Source organism: Aspergillus pseudotamarii, assembly GCF_009193445.1.
Source record: "Aspergillus pseudotamarii strain CBS 117625 unplaced genomic scaffold BDV38scaffold_10, whole genome shotgun sequence".
Classification (NCBI taxonomy): Eukaryota; Fungi; Ascomycota; class Eurotiomycetes; order Eurotiales; family Aspergillaceae; genus Aspergillus; species Aspergillus pseudotamarii.
Window position 1 is genome coordinate 289,631 of NW_022475024.1, and position 14,245 is coordinate 303,875.

General features: G+C 48.2%; 5 protein-coding genes across 5 annotated transcripts; 1 reads left to right on the forward strand and 4 right to left on the reverse strand.

Moving 5' to 3' along the window:
- Positions 1 to 56: 56 nt before the first annotated feature.
- Positions 57 to 2,986, reverse strand: BDV38DRAFT_279739 (MutS family protein MSH4; the record flags this gene model as incomplete). The annotated part of the gene is made up of 7 exons (XM_032059100.1): positions 57 to 1,459; positions 1,509 to 1,596; positions 1,661 to 1,780; positions 1,882 to 1,977; positions 2,023 to 2,063; positions 2,127 to 2,445; positions 2,492 to 2,986. The coding sequence occupies 7 exons, from the start codon at positions 2,984 to 2,986 to the stop codon at positions 57 to 59; spliced, it is 2,562 nt and encodes an 853-aa protein (XP_031916828.1).
- A 226-nt stretch (positions 2,987 to 3,212) lies between these two features.
- Positions 3,213 to 4,879, forward strand: BDV38DRAFT_279740 (WD40 repeat domain-containing protein; the record flags this gene model as incomplete). The annotated part of the gene is made up of 3 exons (XM_032059101.1): positions 3,213 to 3,437; positions 3,507 to 4,585; positions 4,636 to 4,879. 3 exons carry the CDS (start codon positions 3,213 to 3,215, stop codon positions 4,877 to 4,879), a joined length of 1,548 nt encoding a protein of 515 aa, XP_031916829.1.
- A 13-nt stretch (positions 4,880 to 4,892) lies between these two features.
- Positions 4,893 to 5,870, reverse strand: BDV38DRAFT_9724 (putative IgE binding protein). The gene is made up of 2 exons (XM_032064211.1): positions 5,481 to 5,870; positions 4,893 to 5,410 (listed from the first exon to the last, which is right to left on the reverse strand). Exons 1-2 carry the CDS (start codon positions 5,721 to 5,723, stop codon positions 5,090 to 5,092), a joined length of 564 nt encoding a protein of 187 aa, XP_031916830.1. The 5' UTR covers positions 5,724 to 5,870; the 3' UTR covers positions 4,893 to 5,089.
- A 1,244-nt stretch (positions 5,871 to 7,114) lies between these two features.
- BDV38DRAFT_279742 (velvet factor family protein) lies at positions 7,115 to 8,364 on the reverse strand (the record flags this gene model as incomplete). Its single annotated transcript, XM_032059102.1, has 4 exons — positions 7,115 to 7,391; positions 7,449 to 7,940; positions 7,995 to 8,074; positions 8,128 to 8,364. The coding sequence occupies 4 exons, from the start codon at positions 8,362 to 8,364 to the stop codon at positions 7,115 to 7,117; spliced, it is 1,086 nt and encodes a 361-aa protein (XP_031916831.1).
- A 1,374-nt stretch (positions 8,365 to 9,738) lies between these two features.
- BDV38DRAFT_239352 (uncharacterized protein) lies at positions 9,739 to 10,693 on the reverse strand. Its single transcript, XM_032053752.1, has one exon. It carries the CDS (start codon positions 10,597 to 10,599, stop codon positions 9,982 to 9,984), a length of 618 nt encoding a protein of 205 aa, XP_031916832.1. The 5' UTR covers positions 10,600 to 10,693; the 3' UTR covers positions 9,739 to 9,981.
- Between the last annotated feature and the right edge of the window lie 3,552 nt (positions 10,694 to 14,245).

The following is a 14,245-nucleotide window of genomic DNA, read 5'->3' on the forward strand; positions in this document are numbered from 1 at the left end:
GGTAGACATTCACAGCTGCCATTTCAACAAACAGTACTCCTCACTCCTCCAGCAGACTAGTTCTCGGAAACATCATCTGAAGAAATCTCTATAACGGATCTTTCCTCAACAGACGAGTTGAGAAAGGGTATCGAACTTTCCTCGCGATTTAGCTGATCATCCACAGTATCAGGCCCTGTCCCTTCAACCAGACCCGAAGAGGGCCCCGCCTGCTCTACTCCGTCCTCAGAACCACAACACACAGACTCATCCCCATCAATCGCCGCCATCCGCAACGCAAACTCGTCCTGAAGTCGCTTCAGCCATTTGCGAAGCGTCTCACCTTCCATTTTGCCATCTCGAGCCTGTAAGAGCTGCTCCTTAAGCGAGAGAATGAGGTTTCGTTTCCGCGAGACAGCCAGAGCTCTAGTCTTGCTGTGACGACGTTGGGCAATTTGGTTCATTTTCTCCGAGACAGTTTGCGCATACTCCAGCACGCCCGGCGGTAAATCAACGAGTTTAGCAAGAGCTAGGCCATAGAAGCGGTTCGTTTCGGGACCTTCGGCTATTTTGTACAACATCGTCATCTTGGACGTGTCGTGGGATATCTCCGCTGCGAGATGGAGACTGACGACGCCGTTCCGTTCGGCCAATATCACGGCGAGGTCGCGGAAGTGGGTAACGAACCAGACGAGAGCGTGGCTTTCGATGAGGGCTTCTGCGATGGCGATGGCGATAGCTAGACCGTCTGTTGTGCTGGTGCCGCGGCCTAGTTCATCGATGATGACCATGCTCCTTGGTTCAATGTTGCGGAGGATGAAGGCCATCTCGCGCATTTCGGCGGCGAAGGTCGATACATTTGCTTCTAGGTCGTCGGCGGTTGAAACGCGAGCGAAAAGTTGGTGCACGATGGGGAAGGAGGCGTAGTCTGCTGGAATGAACGAGCCGATTTGGGCCATGATGGTCATTAGGGCTAGGGAGCGGATATAGGTGGATTTACCGCTCATGTTGCAACCTGTGATGATTTGGAAACGGGACTGCTGGGTTGCGTAGGCGTCGTTCGGGATAAATTTCTTGGTGTGTATTTTCTCGCGGATGGGATGTCGTCCTGACTTGATGGCGAGGACATCTGTTAGTTCTGCTCGGACATAGTCGTGGTTTGTAGCTATCTGTGCGAATGTGGAAAGCATGTCAAGCATGGCAATGGCTTCACTGATCTTGAAGAGGTGGGCGATTTCGGAACGGATATCCTGGATCAATTCATGGACAGTCTGGTCGCTCATGCTGATTACCTCGTTATGTGCATCGATGATTTTCTGATTCAGTTTGACTAAGTCAAGAGTTTGGCATTCTAAACGGTTCTTCTTGCGGTATATGTTGATAAATACTTCAGGGAGTGTGTCTACTTCGGTAGCTGATATACTAATGTAGTATTGGCGTGCTGTGTCAAACTTCAAATCGAGTGCTATTCCATGAGACTCTACAGCACATCAGATATGTATGAATAACAACTACTTCTATCCGCTCACCTGAAAGCTTTGTAATGAGATCTACAGCATCCATATTTGCTTCTTTGTATGTCTGTCTCGCAACATCAAGTAGACTGTTGACTCCGGCCTGTATGGCTAGATTATCAGACAGCTGTACTGGAAACATAACAGCTCAGGCGACGGGGACGTACCCTGACACAGTATATACGCTGATTTCTCAGGTCAAGCGGCCTCGTTTGGTATGTTACATACTCATTGATGGTTGACTCGATTAGCTCTTCAACTGCTCGATGGCCTGCTGGAGCACATAGCTATAGCATGGTTAGATTTGCAAGCCAGCAGGTCATGAGGTTGCTACTTCTCTGATTGTCAGTAAAAGGCTGCTTTGAGCCGTCCCAAGCGCTTTATATACTGTTCTGATTGAAGACATGTAAGTCTTGAGCATGATGACGTTGTTGACTGATTGTTCGACGTATTGAAAAGTTCGTTTAGTTGGAACGAGGATGATCTAGGCTGTCAGAAGTAATGAGTGTCAAAAGGCTTATCGACTCACCGATGTTAAGACTCTGTCTGCGTCGATGAAACCCTTAAGAGCTGTTGGGAGTTTGAAGAACAGCAAGTCAGCAAAGGGCTAACATGGAAGTCTATGTTTCTGACCTTGTCTAACCGATACAAACATTTCCCCTTTTGTAGATAAATCCTCCACGGCATCATATCGAGCTAGTAACTTCGAAGCCTCCGTAGAAGGCTGCAGAATATTGGCTCTCAGAAGCCTGCCACCCATGGGAGTTAGTGTTTTATTCATAAGTCCGAAGAGGCTATCCTTTGATCTGGCATTATGTAGATTTTGGATCAGCTCCAACGAAACTATGGTGGATAAGTCAATCAGCATGGACCCCTGGGAGGGCTCGAAACGAATGCGAAGGGAGTGCGAAGTGAACGTCTTATTTAGCTCTAGCTCAACATATTTCAGGACCTATACAACTTCAGTGGAGCCTATATATGTGTTCCTTGGCACATACTGCAGCGAAACAACAAGCAGCAAAATAATTACCTCCCAAGATAATCTTGATAGACTCAATATCTTCAGGAAAAGCTAGTCGGTCCACATACTCATGGCTGGTTTTCTCCGACCAGTCCCTGCGGTCTAAGAAAGTGAATGTGGTTTCTTGGATATTTTCCTGAATGATGTAAAGTAGTTTGGAATCTTTGGCTGTATTCATGAAGAGTATCTCTGTGGGCTCAAACACCCCGATCTTGGTAACTGTTTTGACATAAGTCTGGCTGTCACATATCTGACACAGAACCGCTTCTGCCGTTGATAGATTTATAAAAGTGAGGCCAACTGTAGATGAGATACCACGCGACTCGCTGACAGCACATATGATATCCTGAGATGCGACACTTGTTGCTGTCGTAGTAGGTCTTGTCCGGAGGGGTCCACTGCTTTGCCTTGAGAGAGGAACGAAGGAATCAGTGGCCCCCAGAGATGAAGCTCTAGACATCAAGATTGACATTTCAACCATAATATCTTGAAAAAAGGATTTCTTGAAGTAATTGAGAGAGAAGAAGTACAGGGAAAAGAACTTAATTGTATACTATTGATAAAGAGCGGATAACCAAATCCGGTTTAGCGGCGATCCAGTACTCCGCGATAAGTGCAATTTCATGATAGCCGTTGAAATTTTTGTTCAAGACAAGACCGACTTCATTACAAACAAATATTCCCATTCGAGTGGCAAAATGTCGACTCTTGTACCCCCTCCCACCAAGCGCCAGAAGACGGAGATCGCCGAGAAGGCGCGTCTGCAACAGGAGATCGAAAGCATCCCGGATAACCTGGGCAGTGTCCGAGTGCAGTTCTTTGACCAAGCAACAGGATCCGCAACGGGACCTGCAGTGTCCGTTCCAGTGGCCGATGCCAATGTGAAAAATCTTGAGACCCTTCTGAATACATTACAAGGCAATGTAGGTACGCAGTGAAGCCAAAGATCTGATATGTGCCATAGGCTAATTTTTTACTGTTGTGGGTTATAGGAAGATGATGAACGAGTACCGTACCGGTTCACCTACCAATCTCAGGATAAAGACAGTCAGACAATCGACATCTTGGCAGATCTCTATCATTCTTTACTTCAGCCTGGACTCAGAACAACCGAAGATACCATCTCCCTATACTTTACCCCGCAGGCAGTATTCCGAGTGAAGGCTGTTTCGCGATGCGCTGCCTCTATTGCCGGACATGGAGAAGCTATTCTTGCGACTGCATTCTCCCCTGTATCCTCTTCAACAATGGTAACCGGAAGCGGCGATTCGACAGCTCGCGTCTGGGATTGCGACACAGGTACACCATTGCACACACTGAAGGGACACACCAGCTGGGTGCTGGCAGTCGCCTACTCCCCCAACGGTGCGATTATCGCGACAGGTAGCATGGACAATAGCGTACGACTGTGGGATGCAAAGAAAGGACAGTCACTGGGAGGCCCTCTCAAGGGACACGCGAAATGGATCACCAGTCTGGCGTGGGAACCGTACCATGCGCAAGAAACCGGTCGGCCGCGACTGGCTTCAGCGTCTAAGGATTCCACTGTCCGTGTCTGGGATGTTGTATCGAAGCGAATTGATATCGTTCTATCTGGTCACAAAGGCTCGGTCACCTGCGTCCGCTGGGGCGGCATGGGCAAAATTTACACAGCTTCCCATGACAAGACTATCAAGGTGTGGGATGCTAAACAGGGTACCCTCATTCAGACACTACAGGCCCATGCTCACCGCGTGAACCACCTCGCCCTTTCGACGGACTTCGTTCTGAGAACCGCCTACCACGACCACACCAAGAAGGTACCTGAAGCCGATTCCGATAAGGTCGCCGCAGCCCGGAAACGCTTCGAGCAAGCAGCCACCGTCAACAACAAGATCGTTGAGAGACTCGTGTCTGCAAGCGATGACTTCACTATGTACCTGTGGGAACCGGAGAGCTCCAACAAGCCGGTCGCCAGATTACTTGGCCACCAGAAGGAGGTCAACCATGTGACCTTCTCGCCCGATATGGCATACATCGCATCCGCTGGATTTGATAACCACGTGAAGCTGTGGAATGGCAGAGATGGAAAGTAAGTATACAACCCAGATCGTCATCGTACGCATCTCTAACCAAGGATAGATTTATCACTACTTTCCGTGGCCACGTCGGTGCCGTCTATCAGTGCTGTTTCTCAGCTGACTCCCGTCTCCTGGTATCCTCATCCAAAGACACAACCCTGAAAGTGTGGAATGTCCGCACCGGCAAACTGGCCATGGACCTCCCAGGACACAAGGACGAGGTCTTCGCCGTCGACTGGAGTCCCGATGGCGAAAAGGTGGGTAGCGGCGGCAAGGACAAAGCCGTGCGGATATGGAGAAATTAACGTAATTACGGCAATAGAATTACATCAGAATAAAAGTTGCGATACCCTAAGCACTACTGCATTTCAATTGTTGCATATATACAAAAGGCGTGTCATATCTCATCAACAGGAGTAATTTACACAACCAAGACAATCCCTGCGTTGCGGATCGATAACCTCTTCGCATTCCTGATTATCTCTCAAATCAGGATTACGTACTCAAGTGCGGATTTAAGCGTATTGCCAAGCACCAGGGGCTGTAGCATTGGGAGCCAGGGCACTGAAGCCAATGCATTCAGCCACGTTGCCCTTGGGAACAGTGGCGTTCTGGACAGCGGCAAACACCTGCCAGCGCTTGTCCTCAGTAGGGCAAGCCATGAAGCCGGAAGCACCCCAGCCGTTGAAGGTGTAGTAGCCATAATCCTCGCCGGGCTTGTAGTTGAAGGGGCCCACAGCGGAGCCCTCGGGGATATAGGCGGAGTGGGCCTGGGTGAAGGACAGAGCGCCGTTGGGGTCAACATAGACCTGCTGGCCGCCAGGGACCACAACGCTCTGGAAGGCATTCGTTAGTAACGGGGAGAAGTGGAGATAGGAACGAAGAGGGAAAGAAGCGAGGGCTTACCAAGCCATAGCCACCAGGGGCGAAAACGGTCTGGTCGCCGGGAGGGCAGCCCTCAGTGAGGGGGCAGTAGGAGGAGGTCTCTCCGCCAAGGTAGAACTTCTGGCCGGAAGCAGTCATGGGGAGGAGGTGAATGGGGGAAGCAGAGCGAGCGGACATGACTCCGAAAGGAGGGTTCTGCGGAGCGGTTGGGGCAGCAGCCGCCAGGAGGGGAAGAAGCAACGAGGGGACCATGGAGAACTTCATCTTGGCGATTTAATAAACGAGAGACTGTGAAGGTGGGCTTGAGAGATGGTCAAAATGATTTCAGGTTGATCTGTTTGGAGAGGCATGTTGTCGAGAGATCAACCTCGTATTTATATCCGGACGACGAGGAGGCTGAGAGATATCCATGGATAGCAAGAGTCATACAACATTCTGCATCTCGTGGAGCCATAAGGGAGACGTTACATTGCAGTCGGCGCCAACCGCTGCATAATCATATCGAAATCTGGATCATAACCTATCAGGGAACGATGCTAATAATGAGCGGGTGCACTGTTCAACCGCTAAAGTGAGACCGCATCGAAGCGATGTGATGGCTTGTCACGGGAATCGCGGGACGAAGAAACCGTGGAGGTTTATGACGTTTATGTGGGGAGGCAGTTGAAGAACCAAGATTGCTATCGTGGATCCTCGAGGTCACTGTCTCACAATTTTTTCCGAGACATTTGGAGCTGTCTGTAACGCTGCAAGTTGTACGATAATAATAGAAATTAGCCACACCAGTAGCACAAACAATGGCCGAGGGTTCGGACAATGCCGACACCCCATGGCAGACCTCGGAATTTGCCAGGGCCCATGGGAGAGAAGCACTCAATGGCATCACGATTTGCACCGCCACATCAGACGGATACGAGACCCATCATTAGGTAGATTATATTTGTTCCAGGGTCCTCGGTGGCAACCCTTTCTATGGATATCCCACGAAGTTAAAATTACTTAACTTAGCGACAATTCAATTGAGTTTTTTTTTCCCATTTCTTTCATGCATGGACCTACAAATTCAATCACCTGATAGGGCAATCCACTATTGATGTCACGGTTCTCCACACTATCCATGGATTAGGGCATATTCCATCATGTCGGTTCTTTCAATTCTGTCGCAAAACATACACGAAGCGCCTAGTCTCTCAAACACCCCTAAGAAATATTGAGGGGTGATCAAGTACTCGGCACTGTTTGGAAAAACAAGTACACATAAAGTGAAAGAAAGAAAAAGCAAGGAGATATATGTTTCACGCAGTCCAGACAGCATCCACACAGTAAAACATACACCTTGAGACGATTAAAAAGATGTGACAAAAAGGGGGATATTATAGAGAAAGCAAAAACAAAAGGGGGTGAATCAACGATTTGCGAAAAAGGTAAAGCAAGAAAAAAAAAATAAAACACCGCGGCACCAATCCTGATAGCAGTACATCCCACCCATTTGAAAGAACCTGTCTTGCCCTGAACACCGCCGACCAAACCCTGTCCCCGTGTCTTAAACCCGTAAATGCGTAAAAAGATTAGAACAATGAAAATTTAAGGGCACTGGAGCGACAATGTCTCTCAACCCAACGTACGGCGTAGTGCAGTAAAGCAACACGGCTTTCTTAGTCGTAATCGTCCCCATCGTCGTCATCATTGTTCCGGCCGCGTGAGCCCTTCACGCCATCTTTTCGGATGGGAATTTTGATGCCTTGGAGAGCGAAGCATTTACTGAGCGTCGTGCTCTCTATCACTCCGGGGAATTTCTTGGCGGAGAAAACTTGAAATGGCTCGGAAAAGACGGACGCTAGGACGGGTGCGGATCCGTGATTGATCACTGACACACCTCCATTAGGAGAATCACTGGATTGAGTACCCACGTTGACAAAACTCATTTTAAGGCTGAAAAGAAGTTAGCAAAGCTGCATTGCAACAATTTTACGATTGATGCTCACTGACCGGAAAACCCCTTCAGTCCGTACACTCAAATCTTGTAAGATGAACCATACCCCGATTTTATTATCCGGATCGGTCAGGCGGAAGGCACTGGCACTGAGACTTCCGATAAGGTTGCGTGTGAACATGCCACCGGGACCCGTGCTAACCGGTTGCGCAGGGGAGATATTGGCTTGTGGCATATGACCGCCGGTTGGGTAGTATGGTTGATAGTAAGAAGTCTGGGGGCTGGCGCCGTAAGGATTTTGATACTGTAGCTGAGGGTTTCCGGGGTAGTAGCTATTCATTTGCGGGTAGGGGACCGGCTGGCCGTAGGCATTTTGTGGGTATTGCGCATAGGTAGGGGACAGGGTCTGCGGCGGTGGCGGGTACGAAGAGGACATGGCCGTTGATATCGACGGCGATGTTGCCGAATGCTTGACCAAATTCACCTCGTTAGTCCCCTCCGCGTTCCACAAGTCTACCATCAAAACGTAGAAAGAAGTATCAATTTCACTGCAACCCAGGTCAGCGCCGCATCCAAATAACTTAATTCCAAGTTTTACGTACTTGATGTCGATTTCTTTTTCAGTTTGAGCGTCCTTAACTATAAGGCGAATGCATGGGGGAGGGGTAATGGGTCTCCGATCCTGGATCAACGATGTAAGCAGCCGGTCGACAAAGAGGATATATGGGAACTAACCTTGTCGCCAAAGCCGCACATTCGGGCTCGAATTGGTTGCTGCACAACTTGTAGCGACCAAATGCGACCCTCGTGGACAGTCGAAAGCGGCGCTAGGTGGCTGGACGACGGAATGCCTGCGGAGACCATTCCACCCCCGGAGCCTGGAGTGGGATATGATGAGGAAGGCGGAGGAATTCGATCCATGGAGAGAGGCGGCGGTGGCGGTGGGTGTGCCCTTTCTTCGATAGCATACATGGTGTGCGAGTCGAATAGACGATATTGATAACCGGTGCTGCCGTTTCCTAGATGGATCAAGAGATAGACCAGCAATATCTTAGGTAGATAAAACTAGCGTCTATGAAGCATGCGAAAAGCGTCCAACGTCACGATTAGACCATTGACTCTAAACGATGGTTGAAGTGCGTGAAAGCCGCGACCGAAGCGAGCACAGGTTGAAAGTTTGTCGGTCCTCGACCTGCGCTGGAACAACTCCAGATACTGAAGCGAGCTGATTAGAAAATACAGCACACAACGGTACGGGTCACAGTAAATTGTTTGTGGGGAGAGACGCGTGCAGTGGTGAGAGGTATGATCGTTGCGGGGGTGCAATTTCTGAGAGGGCGCCAGGGAAAAAGTGGCGAAAGAGGGGCGTACCCGCTAGGTAGGATGCGCGACTGACCTAAGCTATTGGAGCGATAAGTTGAACGATCACCACGATCACCCAAGTGTTTATCTTCTAAATCACGTACGGTTGAGTCAATTCGCAACGCGTGCTACCACTCTGCTCAAAGGGTAAGTGACGATCGCTGTGGTTGAGCCGTAAGAAGGAGCTGTCAAACTGCGGGAGATTCGCTAGGCCTTCCACGGATCGACCTCAGGACCAAAGGTTCGCACACAGCGTCCACGTTAATCTTCAGGGTCGTAAGAAAGAGGCCACTTGGATATAATCGGTGTGAGTCAGAAGCTGCAGATCGACCCAAGGGTTGATACTGAAGTCGGGACGTGTTGGGTGTGGTGGAGTTTGTGAGGGAAGAGCAAGTGGGAAAAGAGGGAAGAAAAGGTGTGAGAGAGCCGAATGACGAAGCGGAGAGCGTGGACAGTCACGAGAGGTCCAGACAATGAGAGAGGAACTCGACTGTGGATGAGCTCATACCCTTAGAAATTTATTCCTCTATTTTTAATCATTAAAATTTTTATTAACTTTAACTTCTGGCGATCATCTTCTTTCCGAGACAACCAGCAGTATTATGTTTTCTCAGTTATTTGCATACAATTCATTTCTTTACTCCTGCTCATACACCCTAACATCTGGTGTATTATTTTATTCATCTCTTTCGTACCTTTTTTGATTTTTTTTCGCCACGTCCTTCTATTTCTGCTACTATTTTAAATACTAATTTGGGTTCGCCTTTGTTCTTCCCTAAATGACTTACTCTCTGACGAGATGCAGCAACAAGACTCACGGATTAGGCGATGATCAGCCCGCCGCAGGAACCTCGACCCAGACCGTCGGGTTCAGACTTCCTCCCTTCTGGGCGTAGCGCCGGAATGTAAGAAATTAACCGCCAAATACCGGGCATATCCCGATAATCACGTACGATCTATCGACTCACCAAAAGATACTTGTATATTCGACCTGTTCTCATTTTCATAGACGCTCTTCGTTAATTGTTTTCCCCTGTTCTCCGTTTGAGTTTTCTATTTTCTTTTATATAGATTATCTCAACCAGTCAGTTTTTGAATTTTTGTCTCCACCATTTGAGCAGCTACGTATTTCAAATTATCTCCAGTCCGTGGGGTTTCCGCATATGTAATGATCAACGACGGAGGGGTTTAGATCAAAATGCCCAGCAGCCCAACAGCGGCAAAACCCTAGTCCAGTGGAGGCCAAAATAATTGCCCCGACCAATCTGTACTGCCATATTCAGCATCCAATTTATTTTTACGGCTGTCATAAAGATGATCCTCAGAGTAACCATGCAGTCCTCCGGTTTGGGTTAAAGCCAAGCACGCTTGATCCGAGCGCGATCCGTTTTCAGATTCTGTGGGAAAAGATAAGGGAAGATACACCTGCCGCATAAGGTACTGTCTCACCCATTCCCTCTCTCTCTCTCTCTTGATTTTATGTTTCATTCCCTTTTTTTCCCTCTCCCTTCCATGAGATGAACTCGGCCGATTCTTTTCTTTTACCTGGGGCGGTGAGAGCAACATCCGCAGCGCTAAGCAGATCCGTCGTCCTTGGCACGCACCAAAGCGATGCCCGAGAAAAAGTTTGCCAACAAGTCGGGTTACGGGTACAACCACCGGCAGTGCCGCGCACACTGATGGGAGCGGGGACTGCAGTTCCCCGTCTGCGGTTCTCCCACCTCGTTCTGCAGTCCATGGTAACCCCTCCATCCTCGACCGGCAGGATGCCTGAATCCTTTTGTTCTGCACGCCTAATGATCTGTTGACAGACTTTTGGCAGTTGGACCTTGTCGCATAATGCATTGTTTGGTTTCGGGTGGGTATCTGTGTTGAGTCTACTCCGACTATCAGTAATTCAAGGCGAGGAAGAGGCCGCCATGGAGAAAAGAATTTGAAAAAAAATAAAAATAAAAATAAAAATAAAAATAATTAATGAATTAAATTAAATTAAATTAAATTACTTTTGCAGACATTGTCCCCCCGTTGCTCGCCCACGTCGAGAACTGTTCGTGACCCCCGCGTCATTGAACTGCTAAAAATTGGGGCGCAGCACCTCCTCATGGCCTATATATATCGAATGATAACGTCAAGGGTTCATAATGAATTTCTCGGGTGTTCTACGTCATACCCCCTTATGTCGAATGGGACTTCTTGTTTCTTTCTGGTTCGCGCAAAACTTTATACCCTCGAAGATTACCTAACCTGCTATCGCGATGATGACGATAAACAAATACAGCACAATCAACCTTTAACCAAGCAGATATCACATTTCCGGTCAACAACATCTTCAAGACCAATAAGCAATAGATCCTAGCTTACAATAGCCCCACCTAAATTAATACTAATCGACGATTTACAATTTTCACCGTTGAACTCATATAGTACGATCACCATCCATCCTTGGCGCCGATGTTGAACACGCCGGTGAATACTAGTACATGTACCTGTTATGGGAACTCTAGATAAACCTAATCGTCGACTTGGAGAGTCTCGTTCATGTGACTAACGCTGGATTTCAACCGATCCTAGATCCCGTAAACAGGAATTTCGCTTCACAAACCTAGAATCATCAAGCACTGAGCGTGAAGTTGTTAGAATGGCTAAAGCTTCTGCATAGTCTAATGATCATGAGTAATCGTCAGCGGCGACACTGCTACCAATGATCTCTTTCCGTAGTCACATATAAAGGACGACGTAGATAATGTGATTGAAGGACTATCTATCAAAGAAATGTAATAAATATAAAACATACAGGTGAAAGCTGCCCAAACTCGCTACTGGGGTCTGATGATCGGCAAGCGTCACCGTTGGACGTGGTTCATAACGTCAAATACAGCACATCCGCTAAGCAATCACGGTGATCAAGCTCATAATCCCAGTTATCATCTTCAGAAACAGAGTTCAAGGCCCCCCACTCTCATAAGGCAAGCATTCGAGCCCCACTCTAAACCAATCCCCTCGCTGTCATGGGTGGTGGGATCATGGTCGTAGCGGAGAAGGATGGATCTCTCGGCAAAGAGCCTCACACGCAGCGTAAGGAATGACGTGCTTAGGGCTAATTTAGTCTTTGGCTTATAGCATGCACTAGCTTATAAAGCGGACATTTGTTCGGAAGCGTTCTTGTGCGAAGGAAGACTTGTCCTTGTATCTGCCGATGTAATGCTGATCTAATCTAGCTTTAGTAAAGCCAGGATGGTAGGGCTATTGGACCGTGTGGTTTGGTGTTTTACGTCTGTTTGTGCAAGTGGGCTTTCTGTGTACTACTCTTATATCTACTTTATCCGTCCTTCTCTGTAGGTTGATGTTCAGCGGAGATTCGGTTACTCATCTGTGGCCACGGGCGAGAGGAAGTCGGTTCCTGCTGCCTGTGAGCCGTAGACAGGCTTCTCAAATACTGCATGACCCTTCTGGGAGCGATTATGAGTCATATATAAACAAATCTATTAAGTAGTAGCCTGCCAGTCATACTCGATAGTGAAAGCTACTGGCTGTTTGAAATCTATGCACCTTGCCCGTTCAAGAAAGTCATACAAACTAGGCCTTACTAGTACAACTGCCAGTCAGCACTAAATATAACGCGAACCTGGTCCAATGTTCTTTGGGAGAACAAGTCCAGGTGTTTGTTATTCAATAACCACCCGAACGTACTTTTCGGTCTCGATATGTCGCCGATAAAAGTCTGACAATGTCATATGGATGTCCTGTCTTATTGTATTTATCCCTGTTAATGCAGCGTTTGATGAAATTGTTGAACGAATCTCGACCGATTCAGGGCGACGTCGTGACAGGCAATATGTCCATTATGAAGGAGCTGCAGAGCAGGGATTTATATTTCGACCGCGGCTGGTTTTAGGGAGCTGTCCCGGGTAACCTTCAGACGATCCAGGGGCAGCAGTCATTGTTTAGTGAAATAACGGCCCTCGAAGGTGTATCACAACGATATAAAGAGATGCTGATCATGTGTGACGTGTATATACAACAAAGGGTCAAGATGGTGCTAATCTATATCCGGTGTGAGGTCCGTTAAACTTGAGGGGATAGAAGACGTAGTACCGACATCGAGAAAATATGTATTAAGCATAAATCCTTCTATTATATATGCCAACTGACCGTTTGGTGTAACGGAGATTGAGCACAAGATCGACATGTGCATACATGCTCCTCTATCCGAATTAGGATATTGAACTATAGCGGGGCGCGGTATGAAAAAGGTATCGGCTATGGTTCCATAAGGGGAAAGAGACCATGTACATCCTTAAGCCATAACACATAGTAGCTAAGGGACAAATAAGTAACGCGTAAATGAGAAGTCCACCGCCGGTTTAGCAGGTCCGATTGGGTTTCAATATGCGAAAGGAGTTCCCCGACCCACCAGCTGTATGGCCGCCAGCGTTGTAGCCACAATGTAGGGTAGCAGTTGCTTTGTATGCGAAGAATGACAAGCTCTGCAATTGCCGCTTGAGGATAGGCATCTGAGCGAGCGCTCCTTTACTGATGATGACCGAGTCTAAAGTTCCTTGTCAGTGCATGTTTGAGCCCAGGACCGACTCGGCCTATGATGACTTTGATGACGGAAATGGCAAATCTAGCCCTCATTTCGCTAGGTTCACGACAAGCCATCTTACGTGTACGGTGGAGGATCGCATGCATGACCTCTTCGCTACTAGAGCTTGGGCCAACCATAGGGTGGGTCGCCGGTGGTTGTCCAGTCATAAGAGATTCGTCCTGCCATGCTGCTAGCGAAAATTCTGGAAAACCCCCAAGGCCCAAGGCAATGGATGAGCCTATCTCGCTTTGTTCCATAAGAGTTGGCAAAGAAAGAGCAAATCTTCGTAACTCCTCGCGTGGAAAGCACTACCCCACGATAGGCACTCAATCTGACCGGTCAACCATGGAACAAAGCGCATGTGTACTATGTCGTCGACTTGAAGTATCAATCCAATCATTGGTGGATGCGAAGACCAAGAATACTTGTTACTGGAAACGGAAAAAGAAGGGCTCGCCGCTCGATACCCGGTTGAGACTAGTGTCGGTGGAGTGGATCTCGGCGCCCGGCCCTTGTCCCAACATGGCATGACGATGAGATCCTATAATCCACCATTACCGCGTGCAATTGCGGCGGAGGTACAAGTTGATTCATTCGGACGGGCCTCCCCCCCCCCCCACTCTTAGTATCGGCACTCCTGGAGCATTTTCTCGTTTAAGTTGTTCCTCAAAAGAGTAACCCGAGGACTGCTCCATAGCACCTATAGTAAGATGTCCCAGACGGAACCCTGTACTAGTAGTAGGCACTCGGAGTGGGAGAGTCTTCGGGCGCCTAAGTACTACTAACTGCCAATCTTCTGTTCTCAATGGTAGTCTTGCGATATCTTGATTGGTCCCGAGCGTTTCTATTTGTCTAGTTAGCAAGGGCGCGAGCGTAATCGATCGTCGAAAATGAGTCTCGATT

Bases quoted from the DNA above. Each gene is read 5' to 3' on its own strand.
- BDV38DRAFT_9724 (XM_032064211.1), bottom strand. From the start codon at position 5,723: ATGAAGTTCTCCATGGTCCCCTCGTTGCTTCTTCCCCTCCTGGCGGCT. The intron at 5,411-5,480 runs GTAAGCCCTCGC...AATGCCTTCCAG, and splicing joins CCCCTGGTGGCTATGGCTTG to AGCGTTGTGGTCCCTGGCGG.
- BDV38DRAFT_239352 (XM_032053752.1), bottom strand. From the start codon at position 10,599: ATGCATTATGCGACAAGGTCCAACTGCCAAAAGTCTGTCAACAGATCA.